Source organism: Mytilus trossulus, chromosome 11 (assembly GCF_036588685.1).
Source record: "Mytilus trossulus isolate FHL-02 chromosome 11, PNRI_Mtr1.1.1.hap1, whole genome shotgun sequence".
NCBI classification, from domain to species: Eukaryota; Metazoa; Mollusca; class Bivalvia; order Mytilida; family Mytilidae; genus Mytilus; species Mytilus trossulus.
In genome coordinates this window covers 54,325,101-54,351,482 of record NC_086383.1, presented here as the reverse complement: position 1 = coordinate 54,351,482, position 26,382 = coordinate 54,325,101, and the positions used below count along the sequence as shown (strand labels likewise).

Sequence of the window (26,382 nt, the reverse complement as noted above, 5' to 3'; positions counted from 1 at the left end):
TGTTTCTGTCTTGTTGATGTTTGTCGTATGCTGATGTATTTTTGTTATTTGTGTCGTCAGGTTTCTGTCTTGTTGATGTATGTCATATGTTGATGTATTTTTGTTATTTGTGTCGTCATGTGTCTGTCTTGTTGATGTATGTCGTATGCTGATGTATTTTTGTTATTTGTGTCGTCATGTTTCTGTCTTGTTGATGTTTGTCGTATGCTGATGTATTTTTGTTATTTGTGTCGTCATGTTTCTGTTTTGTTGATGTATGTCGTATGCTGATGTATTTTTGTTATTAGCGTCGTCATTTTTCTGTCTTGTTGATGTATTTTAGTTATTTGTGTCGTCATGTTTCTGTCTTGATGATGTATGTCGTATGCTGATATATTTTTGTTATTTGTGTCGTCATGTTTCTGTCTTGATGATGTATGTCGTATGCTGATGTATTTTTGTTATTTGTGTCGTCAATTTTATGTCTTGTTGATGTTTGTAGTATGCTGATGTATTTTTGTTATTTGTGTTGTCATGTTTCTGTCTTGTTGATGTATGTCGTATGCTGATGTATTTTAGTTATTTGTGTCGTCATGTTTCTGTCTTGTTGATGTATGTCATATGTTGATGTATTTTTGTTATTTATGTCGTCATTTTTCTGTCTTGTTGATGTTTGTCGAATGCTGATGTATTTTTGTTATTTGTGTCGTCATGTTTCTGTCTTGTTGATGTATGTCGTATGCTGATGTATTTTTGTTATTTGTGTCGTCATTTTTCGGTCTTGTTGATGTATGTCGTATGCTGATGTATTTTTGTTATTTGTGTCGTCATGTTACTGCTTTGTTGATGTATGTCGTATGCTGATGTATTTTTGTTATTTGTGTCGCCAGGTTTCTGTCTTGTTGATGTATGTCGTATGCTGATGTATTTTTGTTATTTGTGTCGTCATGTGTCTGTCTTGTTGATGTATTTTAGTTATTTGTGTCGTCATGTTTCTGTCTTGATGATGTATGTCGTATGCTGATATATTTTTGTTATTTGTGTCGTCATGTTTCTGTCTTGTTGATGTATGTCATATGTTGATGTATTTTTGTTATTTATGTCGTCATTTTTCTGTCTTGTTGATGTTTGTCGAATGCTGATGTATTTTTGTTATTTGTGTCGTCATGTTTCTGTCTTGTTGATGTATGTCGTATGCTGATGTATTTTTGTTATTTGTGTCGTCATTTTTCGGTCTTGTTGATGTATGTCGTATGCTGATGTATTTTTGTTATTTGTGTCGTCATGTTACTGCTTTGTTGATGTATGTCGTATGCTGATGTATTTTTGTTATTTGTGTCGCCAGGTTTCTGTCTTGTTGATGTATGTCGTATGCTGATGTATTTTTGTTATTTGTGTCGTCATGTGTCTGTCTTGTTGATGTATGTCGTATGCTGATGTATTTTTGTTACATGTGTCGTCATGTTTCTGTCTTGTTGATGTTTGTCGTATGCTGATGTATTTTTGTTATTTGTGTCGTCAGGTTTCTGTCTTGTTGATGTATGTCATATGTTGATGTATTTTTGTTATTTATGTCGTCATTTTTCTGTCTTGTTGATGTTTGTCGAATGCTGATGTATTTTTGTTATTTGTGTCGTCATGTTTCTGTCTTGTTGATGTATGTCGTATGCTGATGTATTTTTGTTATTTGTGTCGTCATGTGTCTGTCTTGTTGATGTATGTCGTATGCTGATATATTTTTGTTTTTTGTGTCGTCATGTTTCTGTCTTGTTGATGTTTGTCGTATGCTGATGTATTTTTGTTATTTGAGTCGTCATGTTTCTGTCTTGTTGATGTATGTCGTATGTTGATGTATTTTTGTTATTTGTGTCGTCATTTTTCTGTCTTGTTGATGTATGTCATATGTTGATGTATTTTTGTTATTTATGTCGTCATTTTTCTGTCTTGTTGATGTTTGTCGTATGATGATGTATTTTTGTTATTTGTGTCGTCATGTTTCTGTCATGTTGATGTATGTCGTATGATGATGTATTTTTGTAATTTGTGTTGTCATGTTTCTGTCTTGTTGATGTATGTCGTATGCTGATGTATTTTTGTTATTTGTGTCGTCATGTTTCTGTCATGTTGATGTATGTCGTATGATGATGTATTTTTGTAATTTGTGTTGTCATGTTTCTGTCTTGTTGATGTATGTCGTATGCTGATGTATTTTTGTTATTTGTGTCGTCATGTTTCTGTCATGTTGATGTATGTCGTATGATGATGTATTTTTGTAATTTGTGTTGTCATGTTTCTGTCTTGTTGATGTATGTCGTATGCTGATGTATTTTTGTTATTTGTGTCGTCATGTTTCTGTTTTGTTGATGTATGTCGTATGCTGATATATTTTTGTTATTTGTGTCGTCATGTTTCTGTCTTGATGATGTATGTCGTATGCTGATGTATTTTTGTTATTTGTGTCGTCAATTTTATGTCTTGTTGATGTTTGTAGTATGCTGATGTATTTTTGTTATTTGTGTTGTCATGTTTCTGTCTTGTTGATGTATGTCGTATGCTGATGTATTTTAGTTATTTGTGTCGTCATGTTTCTGTCTTGTTGATGTATGTCGTATGCTGATATATTTTAGTTAATTGTGTCGTCATTTTTCGGTCTTGTTGATGTATGTCGCATGCTGACGTATTTTTGTTATTTGTGTCGTCATGTGTCTGTTTTGTTGATGTATGTCGTATGCTGATGTATTTTTGTTATTTGTGTCGTCATTTTTATGTCTTGCTGATGTTTGTCGTTTGCTGATGTATTTTTGTTATTTGTGTCGTCATTTTTCTGTCTTGTTGATGTATTACGTTTGTTGATGTATTTTTGTTATTTGTGTCGTCATTGTTCTGTCTTGTTGATGTATGTCGTATGCCGATGTATTATTGTTATTTGTGTCGTCATTTTTCTGTCTTGTTGATGTATGTCGTATGCCGATGTATTTTAGTTATTTGTTTCGTCATGTTTCTGTCTTGTTGATGTATGTCGTATGCTGATGTATTTTTGTTATTTGTGTCGTCATTTTTCTGTCTTGTTGATGTATGTCGTATGCTGATGTATTTTTGTTATTTGTGTCGTTATGTTTCTGTCTTGTTGATGTATGTCGTATGCTGATGTATTTTTGTTATTTGTGTCGTCAGGTTTCTGTCTTGTTGATGTATGTCGTATGCTGATGTACTTTTGTTATTTGTGTCGTCATGTTTATATATATATATATATCATGCCTTATATATCATGTACTGTAGTACGCCGCTAGATTAAAACTGACATGGAAAGGTAACACATGCCCACCGAAAGCTCTTTTTTTGAGAGCCCAGGTGGTCGTGTGGTCTAGCGGGACGGCTGCAGTGCAGGCGATTTGGTGTCACGATATCACAGGAGCATGGGTTCGAATCCCGGCGAGGGAAGAACCAAAAATTTGCGAAAGCAAATTTACAGATCTAACATTGTTGGGTTGATGTTTAGACGAGTTGTATATATATATATATATAAACGAGTCTAAATTGAAAACTACGTTCAAACCTATGACTGCGTTGGATAAAAACCGCAATTTTTATACGTGTGCATGTCAAACAAATTTCGTTGTAGAAGGGTCTAAAAACAGCACAAACAACATTTTCCAAAAGACCAAAAGCGTGAAAAAGTATATTTAAACAAAACGCATTTGACTAGCAGGTCGAACAACTGATGTTCTTTAACCCTGCTGACTGCCATTGACGATTGCCAAATAAAATTGATCACAAGATGTTAATATAAATTTAATACGTCACAGAAAAATTTTTTTTTTTATATATAGATAAAAAAAGAAAAATAATTTCATTAAAATATTACAACCTAAAAAGTTTGAAAAGGCTCAGTATATTATATATATAGGTATATAGAAAATTGTGGTATAAGTGCCAATGAGACGAATCTCCTTCCAAGTCACAATTTATAAAAGTTAACCATTAAAGATCAAAGTACGGTCTTCAACACGGAGCATTGGCTGAAACCGAACAGCACACTATACAGGACTAGTGTAAAACCATTCAAACGGGAACACCAACGGTCCCATCTATATATAAAAAACGAGAAACGAGAAACACTTATGAATCACATCAACAAACGACAACCACTGAACATCAGGTTCCTGCAAAAATTGCAGATTGTTCGGGTTTACACGTTATGATAGATATCAACCTTCACCATCCCTGAAACAATTATAGTGTAACATCACAAGTTTTTCACAACATAGAAAGACACACTATAAAATATCTACTGGAATGGTTTAACTCAATCAAAAACCATATTAACTCAAATGAACATACACTGAACGGATAAACTTATATATAACCACGCCCGTAGCCTTTGCTAGACACGATGTATGTCCTATCCCGCATATCCTTATGTCAGACGGTCAGTCCTTGCATAATTTACTTTAATCATTTGTGCTCGGACAGAATGGGAAAGGGGTGGCCCTCCATTATTCTCTATAATTTATATCTAAACACCCCAGTATTCTCTATTCTTTATATTTAAACACCCCAGTATTCTCTATTTTTTTTTATATCTGATCACCCCAGTATTCTCTATTCTTCATATCTGATCACCCCAGTATTCTCTATTCTTTATATCTAAACACCCCAATATTCTCTATTCTTTATATCTAAACACCCCAGTATTCTCTATTCTTTATATCTGAACACCCCAGTTTTCTCTATTCTTTATATCTGATCACCTCAGTTTTCTCTATTCTTTATATCTGATCACCTCAGTTTTCTCTATTCTTTATATCTGATCACCTCAGTTTTCTCTATTCTTTATATCTGAACACCCCAGTATTCTCTATTCTTAATATCTGATCACCTCAGTTTTCTCTATTCTTTATATCTGAACACCCCAGTTTTCTCTATTCTTTATATCTGATCACCTCAGTTTTCACTATTCTTTATATCTGAACACCCCAGTATTCTCTATTCTCTATATCTGAACACCCCAGTATTCTCTATTTTTTTTTTATATCTGATCACCCCAGTATTCTCTATTCTTTATATCTGATCACCCCAGTATTCTCTATTCTTTATATCTGAACACCTCAGTTTTCTCTATTCTTTATATCTGAACACCCCAGTATTCTCTATTATTTATATCCGAACACCCCAGTATTCTCTATTCTTTATATCTAAACACCTCAGTTTTCTCTATTCTTTATATTTGAACACCCCAGTATTCTCTATTCTTTATATCTGATCACCCCAGTATTCTCTATTCTTTATATCTGAACACCTCAGTTTTCCCTATTCTTTATATCTGAACACCTCAGTATTCTCTATTCTTTATATCTGAACACCCCAGTATTCTCTATTCTTTATATTTTAGCCCCTCATTATTCTCAATTCGGTAACACCCAATCCACACCCTCCTGAATGTACTTGAAATATTTGCCACTTGACGTTAAATAAGTAACAACAAATTAATCAACCGACCTTGTGTTTTGAAGGCAATTCAAATGTGGCATGACTTTATAATCCTTTTATATTGACATTATTCATTGCAATGAAAGATATATCTAAAACCCAGAGGTACATGTATAGTGGTGTGTCGGTTTCGTATTCTTCAATCTCAACTTCAGTGAAACCTGTTTAAACCGAACCTCTTCGGGATTTTGTTCGGTTTTGGCCGATCTTCGGTTTTATCAAGTTCACAACGCACAGTTATTTGATATGACGGTGCTTACGAACATGTTGGTATTCATACAGGTTTTCGGTTTATACAGGTTTCGGTTACGTCAGGTTTCACTGTAATTACAAAACCTATAATGAAGGGTTATCTATAGGTTAATTGCTGACTTTTAAAACCGTTAAATAAAAATTACTTTTAAGTAGAAAACAAGTTGACACAAGATGTGGCAATAGAAAAGTCAATTTGTAATACAGAGAGTTCAATGCAATACATCAAAATATAAACTTAATTAACGTTTTTATATGGGATATTTCAAGCGATACAATCGCCAAGTTTAAAAATCTGACTGAGATCTTTCAGCAAATAAATTGTCAGTCATTTTTAAATTTCAACTTTATTTTAATGTTCTAAGATGTGTCATCTTGTAACCCGATTTTTGATGTATATACTATTTATTTTGTGGACACATTCTATTTCTAATCGACTTAAAAATTTACAAAAACATATTGACTTTCTTCGGTTTTTACATTTCGTTAGTGATTGCTGTTAATTTTCTTTTTTTTTAATCATCATACCTATGCAAAAAACATCTTTACAGGCTGCTGAGAGCAAAACTTTTCATTTTCAAAACCAATTAACTAAAACGGAAGGCATGATTACTTTAAAATCAAGAATAAGCCATGATTTTATCGCTGCGTTGAAGACTCATTGATGGTCTTCGGTTGTTATCTGCACGTTGGTCGGGTTGTTGTCTTTGACACATTCCCTATTTTCATTCTCAATTTTATTTTCCAGGTGAAGTCGGAATATACATGACCATTTACGATGCCAAAGCAGAAAATCTCAAGTCTTATGGATCAGAAAGATTTTATTACATGGATTTGACAGACAAGTTATTCGACCACTTATCGTCGGCCGACATCGTTAAACTAAGAGAAGACCTGGAAAAGAAGGGCGCTCTTCATGGAGCTTATATTGAACGCTTTTCAAGGGGTAATTATTCATTTTGTAAACTATAAGAAGCCACATTTAGACTAGTACTACATGTAGGTATCTTGTACATAATTGACATATATATATAAAAATAAAGATCGAAAAGATAATAGTCTTTTTTTAATGTAGCTCTTGACGTAAGTCTCCCACAAAATAAAAGTAATTAGGGAATAGAAATATTGTAACCATTGGTCTCCCTGTGACCGGCAGTAAAACCCTCGCCATAACGTTTGGCTGTATGGAATGTCCAAATCACAGCCACATCTGGTCAGAATGGTGACAATAGATCAAATGCCTGGCGTAAAGAGAGTGCCACTCTCTTTGCACATTAGGAACCCGTACAAAAACTCTTTGGTAAGTCCGTATTTGGCTAGGCTAAATGTCTGTCCCTATCCAGCATACCCTCGTTTTACCATGTTAATAGGATGTATATATACCTATGTATGATCGTTCAATCAATCATTACGTACGTAGACATACCAATCCTACACATGGCGGCGTTCCTGAAGGAGAAAAATTCACAAATCGCTACGGACTCATGCATTTATAAATTCACAATATGGTCATTTGTCGAGTTAGACATAACACCACCTTGCCTTTAGATTTATGTAACGGGGTATTTTCTGGTCAAATACAACGAAAAATAATCTAGGGTTCTGTTCTTTTAATACACAAATATTTAAGACCCTACAACATATAATAACAAATAATAAATATTCACATGACAAGACAGTACATATAACATATGGGCAAAGGGGAATAACTACAATTCATATTTATTCCTTTAGATATCTATATACTGAAATAAGTCCTAAAAGCACTCAAATCTAACTCTTTGGTTAACTTTCCAATACAATATTCATATGTATCTCATAATATTTAATAATAATATACATCTCAAATCTATTAATGAGTTGTCCATTTTATAAATATATCAGTATACAAATTCTGACCAACATAAATTAAGATATTACATAAACTACACTTCACATAAACAGACAATTACTTGAATAAAACATAGACAGTACAGACATTACAAATAAACAACATAGAACACAATGCTTACCATGTATATGGTACAAAGGTCAGTGTACTAGCTGGAATATCACAGTGCTATGTATATTAAAATCTGAGCACTACTCATTTGACAACTTGACAAGGTATTAATCCATATCCTAAATAAATACAAATATAACATCCATAAGTCCAGTGGCAGGACTATTTCACCAATTAAATAAAATATACAACTACATCTAAAATATGTAGTTTCAGAGTTCTGTATTATTCAAATACCAAATTTATCTGTCTTTCACTTTTATTGTAACTTTATAATATTTAAAGTACTAGAATGTTTAATATTAAAATGTTTAATATGACTCTGTGTTTTTATAAAATGATTTAACCTTTTACTCTTTCATACTCCAAATATTCCTCCATTCAATACATACAATCAATCCTTTTACAAAGTATTAAAATGACATACTATTAGTCTGTTAATTAGAAATAAGGTTAATCAACTGACCTGAATATAAGAATATTGAAAATCCAAGAAGTATAATACAAATATCATCAATGTCAGAATTTAATATATCAAGCAGGAAATTTTCACTACATTCCAATATGTCTGCAGTCTAAAACTACCAGAAACAATGAAAACATATAGTAAGACCTTTGGCCTAAAGATTGACCAATCAAAAGGTTAGAATTTTCCCTCCAAAATGATATGAAAGAAAAGAGGTTCACCAAAGGGAAAAGAGAATGATACTAGAACAATAGTGCTAGAAATAGAAACAATGAGTAACCAAATTATCAAACACTCCAATAAAATTAATATCATCAATATCATATTTGATATATCAATCAAATATGACTCTGCCACAAACTCCCCCTCGATGTAAAATGACGTCCCGGTCATTCACAAGGAAAAATACATACATATAAAAATAGCAATAATAAAATGTCCTAAAATAAATATAATAAAATACTAATCATTAGTAATCACTGCGAGTAGTGCCTCGCCTGCTTGTCTCTCTAATCCTGGAAATAAACCATGTCTCAAACAATCCGATATAAACTTAGCCTTTTGTTCCCACTGTTGCTGTACAGGAACAGCAACCTTGTGAACAAACTTACCTGAGCGCATCCATTCTGGTTCAAGGCGGGTACGTGTTGACCGTCTAGGTACAGGTATCGGAGGTAATGGAATTACAACTGGTTCAGGTTTGTCACTATCTCAGCCTGTTCATCTCCTGAAGCGCTTCCTTCTGTGCTTTGATCATCAGAATCTCCACTGGCACCAGTTGCAGTAGAGTGGGCGTCCCCATCTAATTATGTGTCATTCTGTACTGGAGTGTCCATATCTTGTAGAATAGGTTCCATATGATATTGTGGAATATCATAATCTAATCTAACAAGAACATCTAACTCCTCATCACTACTTTCATAATCAGATGGCTCTGGTGATGGCTGTTCAATTCTTTGTCTTAATCGTGTTCTTGGAAGTGGTACTGGTTTGGGTTGTGGTTCTGGCTTTCTCTGATTGATGTTACCCACAGGCAAAAGATGATTTCTATGAAGTGTGCGTCTACGGCCCTCTCCGTTCTCCTTCTGTACAGTGTAAACTGGTACATCACTATTAGGTTAACCAATTATAACATATACACATCATCTTCCCAACGGTCAGCTATCTTGTGTTTTCCATCATAGGCTACCACTTTCACCAATACTTTATCTTCAATTTCTAAAGTAGCTCCTCTGGCTTTTAAATCATATCCTATCTCCTGTTTCTCTCTAGCTCTGTCTGCAGCCTTAGATGCCAACTCATAAGCTTTAACAAGTCTTTCTCTTAGTTCCTGAATGTATTTGGACTGTGGCTGTCTGACTGTATCTGTGGTTAATCCAAAGGCTATATCTATAGGCAAATTAGGTTCTCGACCAAACATCAGAAAATAAGGCGAATGGCTGGTAGCTTCATGGCGGGTACAGTTGGAAGCATGTACAAGTGGAGCAACATGAGTCTTCCAATTTATCTGCTGGTGTAGCTGTAAGGTTCCCAACATGCCAAGTAGAGTCCTGTTGAACCTATCAGTCATGCCATTTCCCATGGGGTGATAAGGTGTTGTTCTTGATTTCTGTACTCCAAGTAGCTGACAAAGTTCCTTAATCACATTGCTTTCGAAGTTGGGTCCTTGGTCTGAGTGCAATCTCTGTGGTATTCCATAATGCACTATAAAACTGTTAAACAGAGCTTCTGCTGTTGTTCGAGCGGTCTGGTTCCTTGTTCGTACAGCTTGAGCATATCGTGTATAATGGTCAGTAAAAACAAGGATATTCTGTATGCCTCCTTTAGATGGTTCCAATGTTAAAAAGTCCAAACACATTAACTCCATAGGCTGTGATGATCAAATGTTGATCAATGGAGCTCTGTGTGGGTCTTTCTTTCTCTTAAGACATCTGTCACAATTACTTAAGAAAAATGGTTGCGAGAGAGTTGGAAAAGGTTTAAACAGTTAATTCCAACATAAGTTTCAACTGTTGACATACACAAGAGGGCCAATTATTTAATATGCTTTTAGGAAAAATAAGTAAATTTATAGTTCAAAACATCAACCAAAATGAAAGTAAAACTTTATTTTAAAGCCCATTGCATTGGGAGTGTAGGTAAATGTATGCTCTTTGGTCAGCTTTCTTGCTAGCTGAACCATGAAGTCATCATTATGTAAGGTATACTACCCTCCTTTCGAAGTATCCTAGTCCTACAGATAGACAGATTGGTTATCTGTATGTCTATAGTCTACTCTTAAAGGAGAAAAGTTTACCTAACATAATAATGACTTCCCGGTTCAGCTTGCAAGCAAGCTTTCCAACAATAATATCTTTATCTACACACTCAATGCAATCGGCTGTAATAGATTCCTTCAATTTAAGTGGGACTATAGCAGTGCGATAGAATAACTGTTTATACATACATACAATAACATCGACGTTATAGTCAGAAAAAAATTACACATAAATATACGTTTTTTCATCTCATGAATAAATAATGTTTTAAATATTTTTTTGTTAACTTGAAGATTCCCGCGAAATCGCATTTCAATTGGGCAAGTGTGGAGACTATTAAAGAGCTTCTTGAAATTCGAGGGCATTACGTCGACTGAGCATGTACGAAAGCGTATAAGACACGGATCGATATGGGACTCCGAATTTATATATTTTCTCTAAAATTGACGTTTTCTTTGGAAAAAAGATTGTTTCAAAAGGAAAATTTAGGAAGTGCAGTGTATGGTTTCAGAGGAATCTTTTTCCTTTAGTGGTAAAGATACTACTGTTACAATTCAAAAAATTGTACTCGTTGAACTGTTTTGTAGTTGTTAAAAGCTTTTGCAAGTGCAAATTGTAAATGCAACCTGCAATTAATTAAACAGTACTCTATAACTGTAGAAAAAAATATATAATCGATTTAACTTTTAATTAAGTCTTTTGTCATGAACAAACAAATATCTCTAAAACCATCAGAAATAAAATCAGATTTCGTGTGAACCATATTTGTCAATGTAATCTAGAATGTCAAAAATCTATGTGAAATCGACACGATTAGCGCCATTATAAAATGGAATTCAACATATAACTGATTTTATCAGATATTAAAGTGATCCATCATAACATATTATAACGGCAACAAACGGATACTTGGGAAACTGAGGATAGTAAAGGGACTGTTTGAATGGTACTTGGGAAACTGAGGGTAGTAAAGGGACTGTTAGAATGGTCTTTATTGATGTGAGGGTAGTAAAGGGACTGTTTGAATGGTCTTTATTGATGTGAGGGTAGTAAAGGGACTGTTTGAATGGTACTTGGGAAACTGAGGATAGTAAAGGGACTGTTTGAATGGTCTTTATTGATGTGAGGGTAGTAAAGGGACTGTTTGAATGGTCTTTATTGATGTGAGGGTAGTAAAGGGACTGTTTGAATGGTATTTATTGATGTGAGGGTAGTAAAGGGACTATTTGAATGGTCTTTATTGATGTGAGGGTAGTAAAGGGACTGTTTGAATGGTACTTGGGAAACTGAGGGTAGTAAAGGGACTGTTTGATTGGTACTTGAGAAACTGAGGGTAGTAAAGAGACTGTTTGAATGGTACATGGGAAACTGAGGGTAGTAAAGGGACTGTTTGAATGGTACTTGGGAAACTGAGGGTAGTAAAGAGACTGTTTGAATGTTACTTGAGAAACTGAGTGTAGTAAAGGGACTGTTTGAATGGTACTTGGGAAACTGAGGGTAGTAAAGGGACTGTCTGAATGGTACTTGGGAAACTGAGGGTAGTAAAGGGACTGTTTGAATGGTCTTTATTGATGTGAGGGTAGTAAAGGGACTGTTTGAATGGTACTTGGGAAACTGAGGGTAGTAAAGGGACTGTTTGAATGGTACTTGGGAAACTGAGGGTAGTAAAGGGACTGTTTGAATGGTACTTGGGAAACTGAGGGTAGTAAAGGGACTGTTTGAATGGTCTTTATTGATGTGAGGGTAGTAAAGAGACTGTTTGAATGGTACTTGGGAAACTGAGGGTAGTAAAGGGACTGTTTTAAATGGTACTTGGGAAACTGAGGGTAGTAAAGAGACTGTTTGAATGGTACTTGGGAAACTGAGGGTAGTAAAGGGACTGTTTGAATGGTACTTGGGAAACTGAGGGTAGTAAAGAGACTGTTTGAATGGTACTTGGGAAACTGAGGGTAGTAAAGGGACTGTTTGAATGGTACTTGGGAAACTGAGGGTAGTAAAGGGACTGTCTGAATGGTACTTGGGAAACTGAGGGTAGTAAAGGGACTGTTTGAATGGTCTTTATTGATGTGAGGGTAGTAAAGGGACTGTTTGAATGGTTTTTATTGATGTGAGGGTAGTAAAGGGACTGTTTGAATGGTACTTGGGAAACTAAGGGTAGTAAAGGGACTGTCTGAATGGTACTTGGGAAACTGAGGGTAGTAAAGGGACTGTCTGAATGGTACTTGGGAAACTGAGGGTAGTAAAGGGACTGTTTGAATGGTCTTTATTGATGTGAGGGTAGTAAAGGGACTGTTTGAATGGTACTTGGGAAACTGAGGGTAGTAAAGGGACTGTTTGAATGGTACTTGGGAAACTGAGGTTAGTAAAGGGACTGTTTGAATGGTACTTGGGAAACAGAGGGTAGTAAAGGGACTGTTTGAATGGCACTTGGGAAACTGAGGGTAGTAAAGGGACTGTCTGAATGGTACTTGGGAAACTGAGGGTAGTAAAGGGACTGTTTGAATGGTCTTTATTGATGTGAGGGTAGTAAAGGGACTGTTTGAATGATACTTGGGAAACTGAGGGTAGTAAAGGGACTGTTTGAATGGTCTTTATTGATGTGAGGGTAGTAAAGGGACTGTTTGAATGATACTTGGGAAACTGAGGGTAGTAAAGGGACTGTTTGAATGGTCTTTATTGATGTGAGGGTAGTAAAGGGACTGTTTGAATGGTCTTTATTGATGTGAGGGTAGTAAAGGGACTGTTTGAATGATACCTGGGAAACTGAGGGTAGTAAAGGGACTGTTTGAATGGTCTTTATTGATGTGAGGGTAGTACAGGGACTGTTTGAATGGTCTTTATTGATGTGAGGGTAGTAAAGGGACTGTTTGATTGGTCTTTATTGATGTGAGGGTAGTAAAGGGACTGTCTGAATGGTACTTGGGAAACTGAGGGTAGTAAAGGGACTGTTTGAATGGTCTTTATTGATGTGAGGGTAGTAAAGGGACTGTTTGAATGGTACTTGGGAAACTGAGGGTAGTAAAGGGACTGTTTGAATGGTCTTTATTGATGTGAGGGTAGTAAAGGGACTGTTTGGATGGTCTTTATTGATGTGAGGGTAGTAAAGGGACTGTTTGAATGATACTTGGGAAACTGAGGGTAGTAAAGGGACTGTTTGAATGGTCTTTATTGATATGAGGGTAGTAAAGGGACTGTTTGAATGATACTTGGGAAACTGAGTGTAGTAAAGGGACTGTTTGAATGGTCTTTATTGATGTGAGGGTAGTAAAGGGACTGTTTGAATGGTCTTTATTGATGTAAGGGTAGTAAAGGGACTGTTTGAATGGTCTTTATTGATGTAAGGGTAGAAAAGGGACTGTTTGAATGGTCTTTATTGATGTGAGGGTAGTAAAGGGACTGTTTGAATGGTCTTTATTGATGTGAGGGTAGTAAAGGGACTGTCTGAATGGTACTTGGGAAACTGAGGGTAGTAAAGGGACTGTTTGAATGGTCTTTATTGATGTGAGGGTAGTAAAGGGACTGTTTGATTGGTCTTTATTGATGTGAGGGTAGTAAAGGGACTGTTTGAATGGTCTGTATTGATGTGAGGGTAGTAAAGGGACTGTTTGAATGGTCTTTATTGATGTGAGGGTAGTAAAGGGACTGTTTGAATGGTACTTGGGAAACTGAGGGTAGTAAAGGGACTGTTTGAATGGTCTTTATTGATGTGAGGGTAGTAAAGGGACTGTTTGAATGGTCTTTATTGATGTTAGGGTAGTAAAGGGACTGTTTGAATGGTATTTGGGAAACTGAGGGTAGTAAAGGGACTGTTTGAATGGTCTTTATTAATGTGCTTTTATGATGATGGATTTTAACCCGAATAATCCAGTCGTTATATTTTGCTACTCTTCAGTGATGTCTCGCAAGTAGAAGAGATAGATTGTTAGGAGTGACTGAATTATTCTTGTTTTTTTAATGTTTTTTTTCGAATAGGTAGAAAACATATTACAGTAATTTCTTATAATTCAATTCTCAATTCCATTTTAAACCGGAGTAAAACATGAAAAAACATTGATGAAGTCTCGGTCACATGACAAAATTATGTCTATAAGCTGATAAACAAAACGACGTCAGCCAATCAGAAGACGCGTTACATCCAAAATTAAATTATTAGAATATGATGAGATTGAAAACAATGCCTTTAAACGAATGCAGTGAAGTAACGTCTAATGATTTGGTGCACCACGTGACAAATTATGCAAATAAACTTGATCACAGATATCAGGATTAAAATTTGTTTCGTCTTCAGAAGACTCATCAATGACACTCGAATCATTTATGCTAAAAAGGTGCCAAATAAACTACGATATCGAAGTTGAAGAGCACCAATCTTTCTTTTTTTTTAATGTCAGAAGTATTTACCAATATTGTGATAAAATGACAATGGGAAAAGAGAGATGAACGTGTGGTCATTACTTCTACGATAACAAGAGAGACAGCATTTCAATATCTTATTTTTACTGTAAGATCGTAAACCATTAGCGACCTATATTACTATTATAGCTGTTCGCATCCGCTTGCATGAGCGGAAACAACCCCTCCCCTTTCCGTTTTTTCTTTAACTTTGTGAACATTTCATGGAATTCCGGGGTTAGAACATCTGTTCAAATTGACAGAACCCGCTTCTGACTGAGAACCATGACGTCTATACGAAATGAGTCGAAACTGTGAAACAAAGCCTTAAGAATTATGAGCAATCCCATTTAATGATGCATGGTCAATATTTGTTCTGCTAATTAAAGTCACTTCATAGAAAGTCAATACAGACACATTCGTTAGCAAAACAGTCATCAATCGAAGACATTAAATGGGAAAATAATTGAATTTCTTCTTTTTATAACCCTTTCAAAGGCCCTCCCTCGATTCCTGATGACAATTAAAACTAAATAATTATCAATATTAGAATCAAATCACTTCATTAGTGACATAACACCCAAATAAACAGAGCTAAATAGTCGATTTTACCGCCATTAAACAGACCTAAATAAACAGAGCTAAATTGTCGATTTTACCGCCATTAAACAGACCCAAATAAACAGAGCTAAATTGTCGATTTTACGCCATTAAACAGACCCAAATAAACAGAGCTAAATTGTCGATTTTACCGCCATTAAACAGACCCAAATAAACAGAGCTAAATTGTCGATTTTACCGCCATTAAACAGACCCAAATAAACAGAGCTAAATAGTCGATTTTACCGCCATTAAACAGTATCAAATCTATATAGTTACTCTATCAGAGATTGCCATTAAACAGTATCAAATCTATATAGTTACTCTATCAGAGATTGCCATTAAACAGTATCAAATCTATATACTCTATCAGAGATTGCCATTAAATACTATCAAATCTATATAGTTACTCTATCAGAGATTGCCATTAAACAGTATCAAATCTATATACTCTATCAGAGATTGCCATTAAACAGTATCAAATCTATATACTCTATCAGAGATTGCCATTAAACAGTATCAAATCTATATACTCTATCAGAGATTGTCATTAAACAGTATCAAATCTATATAGTTACTCTATCAGAGATTGCCATTAAATAGTATCAAATCTATATACTCTATCAGAGATTGCCATTAAATAGTATCAAATATATATACTCTATCAGAGATTGCCATTAAACAGTATCAAATCTATATACTCTATCAGAGATTGCTATTAAACAGTATCAAATCTATATACTCTATCAGAGATTGCCATTAAACAGTATCAAATCTATATACTCTATCAGAGATTGCCATTAAACAGTATCAAATCTATATACTCTATCAGAGATTGCCATTAAACAGTATCAAATCTATATACTCTATCAGAGATTGTCATTAAACAGTATCAAATCTATATACTCTATCAGAGATTGCCATTAAACAGTATCAAATCTAGTATATACTCTATCAGAGATTGCCATTAAACAGTATCAAATATATATACTCTATCAGAGATTGCTATTAAACAGTATCAAATCTATATACTCTATCAGAGATTGCCATTAAACAGTATCAAATCTATATACTCTATCAGAGATTGCCATTAAACAGTATCAAATCTATATACTCTATCAGAGATTGTCATTAAACAGTATCAAATCTATATAGTTACTCTATCAGAGATTGCCATTAAATAGTATCAAATCTATATACTCTATCAGAGATTGCCATTAAATAGTATCAAATATATATACTCTATCAGAGATTGCCATTAAACAGTATCAAATCTATATACTCTATCAGAGATTGCTATTAAACAGTATCAAATCTATATACTCTATCAGAGATTGCCATTAAACAGTATCAAATCTATATACTCTATCAGAGATTGCCATTAAACAGTATCAAATCTATATAGTTACTCTATCAGAGATTGCCATTAAATAGTATCAAATCTATATACTCTATCAGAGATTGCCATTAAATAGTATCAAATATATATACTCTATCAGAGATTGCCATTAAACAGTATCAAATCTATATACTCTATCAGAGATTGCCATTAAACAGTATCAAATCTATATACTCTATCAGAGATTGCCATTAAATACTATCAAATCTATATAGTTACTCTATCAGAGATTGCTATTAAACAGTATCAAATCTATATACTCTATCAGAGATTGCCATTAAACAGTATCAAATCTATATACTCTATCAGAGATTGCCATTAAACAGTATCAAATATTTATACTCTATCAGAGATTGTCATTAAACAGTATCAAATCTATATACTCTATCAGAGATTGCCATTAAACAGTATCAAATCTATATACTCTATCAGAGATTGCCATTAAACAGTATCAAATATATATACTCTATCAGAGATTGCCATTAAACAGTATCAAATCTATATACTCTATCAGAGATTGCCATTAAACAGTATTAAATCTATATACTCTATCAGAGATTGCCATTAAACAGTATCAAATCTATATACTCTATCAGAGATTGCCATTAAACAGTATCAAATATATATACTCTATCAGAGATTGAAAACAAAAGAATAGATTTGATTGAAATTATAGAATACTAGAATAATTCTTATTAAGAAATAATTGTTAAATAACCTTCAGAATACTTCCTGTTTTTGTTTTGATTGCTTGTACCAGCTAACGTGGATATCGTTTGTTTTCAACCATTTAAACGAAAATAAAAAGAAAATACGTAGGATATAATAATGCAGCTTGGAACTTGTTATCGTTTTAACACGTTTTATAAAAACCATTCACGCAGATTATGATGGGGTTTAGTTAAATTTAGTTTAAACATATTTTATTTGCTCAAAGCAAAAAAGGATCAGACACAATGCAAGTAAAACGTACTTATAAAGTCTTCTCCACAATACAATATATATGACAATACAAATTGCACGTGAGCATGCATCATATAATATAAACAACATAAATATTACTAAACTATACTGAAAATAGGAGAGGGAATGAGGAAAGAACGACAGAGATTAGGATGATGATAATGATGATGATGTGCGTTTTACCTATGTTGATACTATACTACGAGGAATCGTTTTGATCTCTTTATAAAATTTAATACTTGTTTAACAATTTACACATTTTGATCATAGGAAAGAGTTTCTTTTCCAAAAACCAGTAGTTTTAAGTCCAAATCGCAGCCTTCGGGAAGCCAGTTGAGACCATTAAACAGAATAGCCCTTTCATTTAGCTAAAAAGGACAATCAAAGAAAAAATGGTGCATGTTCTCAATATCCAAACCACATTTATAGTTGGATCAGATATAATGTTAGCCTTAAACAAGTCACAGTTCAAGAAGGATGCCTAACATCTAAATTGGGTTAATATAAAATTCAATTTTCTTGGACCATATAAATAATGTTCAGATTGATTCTCAATGATGGTGGAAAGGGAGGGGGAGGTATGGGAACTCTGTTGATCAGTGTCAGACGAATAAAAAAAACACGTTGAAAATGAGTGGTAATAAGGAACATGAAGTCACGTGGATTTTTATTGGACAAAATTTCAATGGTATTTTTAAACGCAATCTAAAATCTACAACCAGCAAGTTAAAAACAATTTATCAATTTCAGGAATAGTTTTAGCCCCCTTTTTGGACGATCAATGCATTTGAATGGGGACATGTGGTTGGAACCCGCCTTTATCCCGGATTGAGAACCCCCTTTTTAAAATGGCTACATTCGCCCCTGATATTAGACTCACTTTGGGATCTACAATCAGAAAAATAACAACTATTTGATTATCAATTATTTTACAATTTCAGGAATAATTTTAGCTGTAGGATTTGATGATATAGGTGCATTAGATTCACTTTGGGATCTGTACCAGAGAGGGAAACTGAGCATGACGTTCCAGGACGTTATTGTCAATAGTACGGTATTAAAGAAGCTTAAAACGTCCAAGATTGTACTCAGATCTAAAATCTTGGAATCTGAATACAACAACTGTACAAACGAACTGTTAAGTAGAAAAATGAAAAGACTAGAAACAAAAACTAGAGGTAATTATCTTATTGTGACGTATTGTCGTGATAGGGTTATAAAAAACTATAGATAATTATCTTACTTTGACGTATTGTCGTGGTAGGGATATACAAACTAGAGGTAATTATCTTACTGTGACGTATTGTCGTGGTGGGGATATACAAGCTAGAGGTAATTATCTTACTGTGACGTATTGTCGTGGTGGAGATATACAAACTAGAGGTAATTATCTTACTGTGACGTATTGTCGTGGTGGAGATATAAAATCTAGAGGTAATTATCTTACTGTGACGTTTTGTCGTGGTGGGGATATCCAAACTAGAGGTAATTATCTTACTTTGACGTATTGTCGTGGTGGGGATATACAAACTAGAGGTAATTATCTTATTGTGACGTATTGTCGTGGTAGGGATATACAAACTAGAGGTAATTATCTTACTTTGACGTATTGTCGTGGTAGGGATATACAAACAAGAGGTAATTATCTTACTGTGACGTATTGTCGTGGTAGGGATATACAAACAAGAGGTAATTATCTTTCTGTGACGTACTGTCATGGTAGGGATATACAAACTAGAGGTAATTATCTTATTGTGACGTATTGTCGTGGTGGGGATATACAAACTAGAGGTAATTATCTTATTGTGACGTATTGTCGTGGTGGGGATATACAAACTAGAGGTAATTATCTTACTTTGACGTATTGTCGTGGTGGGGATATACAAACTAGAGGTAATTATCTTATTGTGACGTATTGTCGTGGTGGGGATATACAAACTAGAGGTAATTATCTTACTTTGACGTATTGTCGTGGTGGGGATATACAAACTAGAGGTAATTATCTTATTGTGACGTATTGTCGTGGTGGGGATATACAAACTAGATGTAATTATCTTACTGTGACGTATTGTCGTGGTGGGGATATAAAATCTAGAGGTAATTATCTTACAGTGACGTAACGTCGTGGTAGGGATATAAAATCTAGAGGTAATTATCTTACATTGACGTGTACTGTCGTCAGGGTAGGGATATAAAAACTAGAGGTAATTAGTTTACTTTGACCTATTGTCATGACAGGGATATTGATATATGTACCACGTATAAAGATTCCGTTGGATTCTATATTATTACATGCATTTGAAAAAAAACTTGAATTTCCCATGCCAAGAGTTATGGTTATTGCACGTTTTCAATTCCGTTTGATAATATTTCAAAACAGATGATAAATAATTCTTGAGTTTCCAATGCCAAGAGTTATACTAAGTAGTACTTTTTTTGTTATTGCAAAAGATTGTTATTGCATTGTATAAATTACTTCAATCGTATTATAATGATTGTTCTTTCCTCTTCCTTTTTGCCGACTGTTTGGCGGATCGTGTCCATACAGTAGAACTATTCTGATTTTGACCAAAGTAGCGAGGTAAACGATTATTTTGTCGTAAAGGGTTACGATTTGATGTGTATGTTTGGCGGTGTATACTTTTCATGTGAACAATTAACATTCTATATTTTTTGTCAGCAAGATTTCATAGTGCGGTTCCAGCCATTAAAAAAAGGGGGAGGTGTTCCAACCATATGTCCTCATTCAAATGTATAGATCTTCCAAAAATGGGGGTTACCAAACCCCCGCACCCTAAAGCCACCACTGTATTCATTGTACACGGTTGAATTAATATTAAATGAGCTGCGTCGGATAGAAATCGACCTTATGCAAATTAACGTGATAATATACATGTACATTACTCTGATTTATTTTTGAGCATTCATTTACGAAATACAATAAAATGAAAGATGAAGTTTTGTCCGTTTTGTAGCATTCGATTAACAATTCAACTTGCAAACAGTCCAATACTTGAATTTGTTTTCAAAACCTAAATAGGTTAACAGATGCATTGATGTTGATTTGTAAAAGGTCGATTTCTATCCAACGCATCTCATTTTAAGACACAATATTAAACATGCATAAACATTTGTACTATTGACTTTCCAGAAGTAGACAAGAAAATGGTGCTAAGATTGGCAGAACAACAAAAGAGTTTCACCGATAATGTGCAATCCCTGAAGGACACGGAGGAAAACATTGAATTATCGTTAGGAGAATTTGCTCTTACCATGAAACAGATACTACCACAAGGTGTACTCGAATTAAAAACTATACGAGAGTTCGAAACAAATTACAAAATGGACAAAGGAACATCACGTGTCAAAAACACAAAAATTATTGACCAGTTCATAGACATGTTAGGGAAGTTACGAACCACATTCACGGAAGCGTTTACACAATTATATGTACCCTTACTACAAGTTCATTCCATTTGTGAAAGCGAAAAACAAAAACAAATTAAAAGAGACATACGCAGGAAAATTAACATTGGACAAGAATTAATGAAACCGGAAGCTCCGCTCAAAATTGTGATTCATCCCGTCTGGGCAAGAAAGATACTTCCTCGGGAGCAGTCATTATTCCGTGGACTTGAGTGCGTACTTCCGCTTGCTGTGGGAGCTCTCAAAGACATCGACTTCATGCTTGATGAATATATTAACGATTTTGTATTGTAATATGTTTATATTTCATGTCATTAGTCCGTCCATATAATATAAAATAATAAAATGTACCATCTAAAATGGACTCAAACCTTTGCCTTTAAGAATGCTCAAAGCGGAGACCATATACATCTCTCGAGCATCTGCATGGCTCTGTCTGTTTTCTGTCCTGGTTCATTCTTCAACAAGTTCGTTTAATATGACTTTGTATACATACATGTAAATGCAGTATGGGAGTTGTTCACTGTTGAAAGCTGTTTGGTGACCTATTATAGTTTCTGTGTCATTTGGTCTCTTCTGAAGATTTGTCTCATTTGCAATCAAACCATGTCTTTTTTTTTATATACATATAGTATACTACATTAATGTTATTGTCTATAGAGAAATAACTTTAAAATGTGGTGCACACTGAGTAACGCGTATTTCAATACACAGCAAAAATAATACAGTTATTCCTTATAATTCATTCTCAATTCAATTTTAAGCCGGAGTAAATCATGAATAACATTGATGACGTCACGGTCACATGACAAAATGTTGTCTATGAGATGATAGACAAAACACTTGTCAGCCAATCAGAAGACGCGTTACATCCACAATTAGATTATTTCATAATTAACACAAATAATTATTGTTACTCTACCCAGTACACGCTGGTTATTGCCACTGAGAAGACAATTGTTTATACCATTGCTGGTTATAGTAACCAAATAAAGCCATTGACACTCTACCCAGTACATGCTGGTTATTGCAATTGAGAAGACAATTGTTTATACCACTGCTGGTTATAGTAACCAAATAAAGCCATTGTAACTCTACCCAGTACAGGCTGGCTATTGCCACTGAAAAGACAACTGTTTATACCACTGCTGGTTATAGTACCAAAATGTAGACATTGTTACTCCTCCCAGTACACGCTGGTTATTGCCACTGAGAAGACAATTGTTTATACCACTGCTGGTTATAGTAACCAAATGTAGACATTGTTAAGTACCACTGCTCTTTTAAAGTTTATCATCTACCCAGTAAATAGAGTTAAGCACCACTGATGGTAAGGATACCCTTACCACAACTGTAATGACCTCTTGTCTACTGGGTGCCTGATACACTAGGATACCTTTAAAAGCAGTAGTATAAAATACTGTACTGGATAGATGAAACGCTAACAGGCATTGGTACTAACCACCGTCTACTGGTTATATGATACATTTGGATACCAGTACCAGCAGTGGTACTAATCACCATCTTTCGGGTAGCTGATACACTTCAATACCAGTACCAGCAGTGGTACTAACCTTTTTACTGTGTAGATGGTATACTTACCTGCAGTGATACTTAACACTGTCTGTTAGGTAGACGGTATCCATACCAGCAGTGGTATCCAACACTGTCTGGGTATATGATACACTTCATAGCAGTGGTACTTAATACTCTACTGGGTATATGATCAACTTAGGTACCCTTGCAAACAGTGGTACTTTATACTCTACAGCTGGGTATATGATCAACTTAAGTACCCTTGCAAACAGTGGTACTTAATACTTTACTGGGTATATGATCAAATTAGGTACCCCTGAAAATTTTGTGAAGATGATATAATGGGATACCCTTTCAAGAAGTACTGCTCAAGACTGTCTACTGGGCAGATGCTAGACTTATATATCGTTACAAGCTGTGGTATTGACCACTTTATCATATGCACATTGTACACTTGGAAACCCTTACCAGTAGTTGTAATAAACACTCTCTAAATGGTAGATAAATGATCCAATTCCAATCTCCTTACTAGAGTGGTATCAAACACTGATATTTGATACATTTTGGGTACTCTAACCAGCAGGGGTAATACAGAATGTCTACACACTTATATACCCTTACAAACAGTGATGTTAAACACTTTCTGCTGTGTAGACGATACCCTTAACACCAGTGATGATAACCAGAATCTATTTGGTAGATGGTTCACTTGGAAACAATTAGCAGTAATGGGTATAAACACTGTCGACCAGGTATGTGATAGACTTGGATACCTTTACATGCTTTGGTACTTAACACTCCCTGCCAGAAATATGATACATTTCGATACCCTTAGCCCTGCCAGAAATATGATACATTTCGATACCCTTAGCAGCAGTGAAACTCACACTGTCGACCGGGTATGTGATAGACTTGGATACCTTCACATGCTTTGTTACTTAACACTCCCTGCCAGAAATATGATACATTTCGATACCCTTAACAGCAGTGAAACTCACACTGTCTACTGGGTAGATAGTACACTTGGATACCCTAGCAGCAGTGGTACTTAACACTATATAACTTGTATATTATTTAAACTGTCTCCTTTGTAGATTATACAGTTGTATACATTTTACCAGTGGTGGATACATGTAAACTGTATCCTTTGTAGAGTGTAAAGTTGTATATACATTTACCAGCGGTGGTACTTAAAACTGTCTCCCTGGTAGATGATACAGTTGTATACTTTTAGAAGCAGTGGTACTTAGACTGTTACCTTGGTATATGATACTGTTGTCTATACATTTACCAGCAGTTGTATTTAAACAGTATCATTGACAGATGGTACAGTTGTATACCTCTACCAGCCGTGGTACTTAAACTGTCTTCTTGGTAAATGATACAGTTGTATACCTTTACCAGCAGTGGTTCTCAAACCGTCTCATTGGTATATGATACAGTTGTATACATTTACCAGTGGAGCTTTAATACATGATCTACTGTGAAGATTATATAATGTGATAGATACCCTTACCAGCAGTAGTGTTAAAGACTGTCTACTGAGCAGATGGTAGACTTGGATATCGTTACCAGTTCAGACATTGACCACTTTATCCTGGGTAAATTGTACACTTGGGTACCCTTACCAGCAGTGGTGTTAAATACTGTCTACTGAGCAGATGGTAGACTTAGATATCGTTACCAGCTCAGGCATTGACCACTTTATCCTGGGTAAATTGTACACTTGGGTACCCTTACCAGCAGTGGTGTTAAATAATGTCTACTGAGCAGATGGTAGACTTAGATATCGTTACCAGCTCAGGCATTGACCACTTTATCCTGGGTAAATTGTACACTTGGGTACCCTTACCAGAAGTGGTATTAAACACTCTTTAAATGGTAGATTATTTACTTGAACAATCCAAGTCCTATCTCCATACCAGTGTGGTACAAACACTGATAGATGATACACTTGGGTACTCTAACCAGCAGCAGTTATATAGAATGTCTACATAGTAGATGATTCACCTATATACATTTACAAGCATCATCTCTTGGGTAGACATAAAACACCGACATAGAATTACTCATAGTAACTAAAATGTAATTCAAAGTAAAAAAACAATTGATAAATAAATCATATTATCCCAGACTTAAGTATCAATCAGTACAGATAAAACGGATTTAATGTTCAGTAGTCATAACAGTGAAAACAATATCTCATTATGCAAGATATTTTTTTATCTCAGAAGATCTATAGTACTCATATGGATTTTCAAATTATTAGCAGTGTGAACAAAGTTTGGAATTACATGTCATATTTTTCTTAAATAGAGAATTTAATTTAAGAGAGTTGACAGTAAATAATATATCTTGGAAAGGGTGCATGCTTTTAACAATTACATGTACATTATCTACACCATCGTGGTGTAGGATGTATGAAATAGTAGCGCACATATAACTGGTTTTGTATTTATGTATTTTGTTTTTACCTCTTTGAAACATGAAACTCTTTAGTCAGTTTTGGGCTAAATAAAGTGCAATACATATATTGCTATTTTAAACTCGAATTTATGAAATGCTAATGTAGAATTTAATATATTGGAACTTACCAAGAATTATTTTGAACAACTTTGAGGCACCAAATGAAATTTTGTCATTTTTCCCGCTGATGTTTATTTTAGCCATCAAATAATAAGTGAGGACCCCGAAAAAAAATTATAAGCATCTAAATATTAGTAATGGCAGATAGTAATGTTTGTCTGTGTTAAGAACACATCGTACTACTGCATGGGTTGTTTGTCTCATTAATGAGAGCACCCCCTGTATAAGGAACACATCGTGTTACTACATGGGTTGTTTGTCTCATCAATGAGAGCACCCCTCTGTATAAGGAACACATCGTGTTACTGCATGGGTTGTTTGTCTCATCAATGAGAGCACCCCCTGTATAAGGAACACATCGTGTTACTACATGGGTTGTTTGTCTCATCAATGAGAGCACCCCCTGTATAAGAAACACATCGTGTTACTACATGGGTTGTTTGTCTCATCAATGAGAGCACCCCCTGTATAAGGAACACATCGTGTTACCACATGGGTTGTTTGTCTCATCAATGAGAGCACCCCCTGTATAAGAAACACATCGTGTTACTACATGGGTTGTTTGTCTCATCAATGAGAGCACCCCCTGTATAAGGAACACATCGTGTTACTGCATGGGTTGTTTGTCTCATCAATTAGAGCACCCCCTGTATAAGGAACACATCGTGTTACTGCATGGGTTGTTTGTCTCATCAATGAGAGCACCCCCTGTATAAGGAACACATCGTGTTACTACATGGGTTGTTTGTCTCATCAATGAGAGAACCCCCTGTATAAGGAACACATCGTGTTACTACATGGGTTGTTTGTCTCATTAATGAGAGCATCCCGTGTATAAGGAACACATCGTGTTACTGCATGGGTTGTTTGTCTCATTAATGAGAGCACCCCCTGTATAAGGAACACATCGTGTTACTGCATGGGTTGTTTGTCTCATCAATGAGAGCATCCCTCTGTATAAGGAACACATCGTGTTACCACATGGGTTGTTTGTCTCATCAATGAGAGCACCCCTTGTATAAGGAACACATCG

The 26,382-nt window shown here is 34.9% G+C and overlaps 1 protein-coding gene across 1 annotated transcript; it reads left to right on the top strand.

Annotated features, from left to right (window-relative positions):
• Window positions 1-6,473: 6,473 nt before the first annotated feature.
• LOC134690464 (uncharacterized) lies at window positions 6,474-21,572 on the top strand. Its single transcript, XM_063550436.1, has 3 exons — window positions 6,474-6,667; window positions 18,743-18,979; window positions 20,953-21,572. Exons 1-3 carry the CDS (start codon window positions 6,487-6,489, stop codon window positions 21,519-21,521), a joined length of 987 nt encoding a protein of 328 aa, XP_063406506.1. The 5' UTR covers window positions 6,474-6,486; the 3' UTR covers window positions 21,522-21,572.
• Window positions 21,573-26,382: the final 4,810 nt, after the last annotated feature.

What these genes read in the sequence shown, in the direction of transcription:
- LOC134690464 (XM_063550436.1), top strand. Translation starts at nt 6,487, where the DNA reads ATGACCATTTACGATGCCAAAGCAGAAAATCTCAAGTCTTATGGATCA. An exon ending in TATTGAACGCTTTTCAAGGG is followed by an intron (nt 6,668 to 18,742) that starts GTAATTATTCAT and finishes TTACAATTTCAG; the next exon opens with GAATAATTTTAGCTGTAGGA. An exon ending in ACTAGAAACAAAAACTAGAG is followed by an intron (nt 18,980 to 20,952) that starts GTAATTATCTTA and finishes TTGACTTTCCAG; the next exon opens with AAGTAGACAAGAAAATGGTG.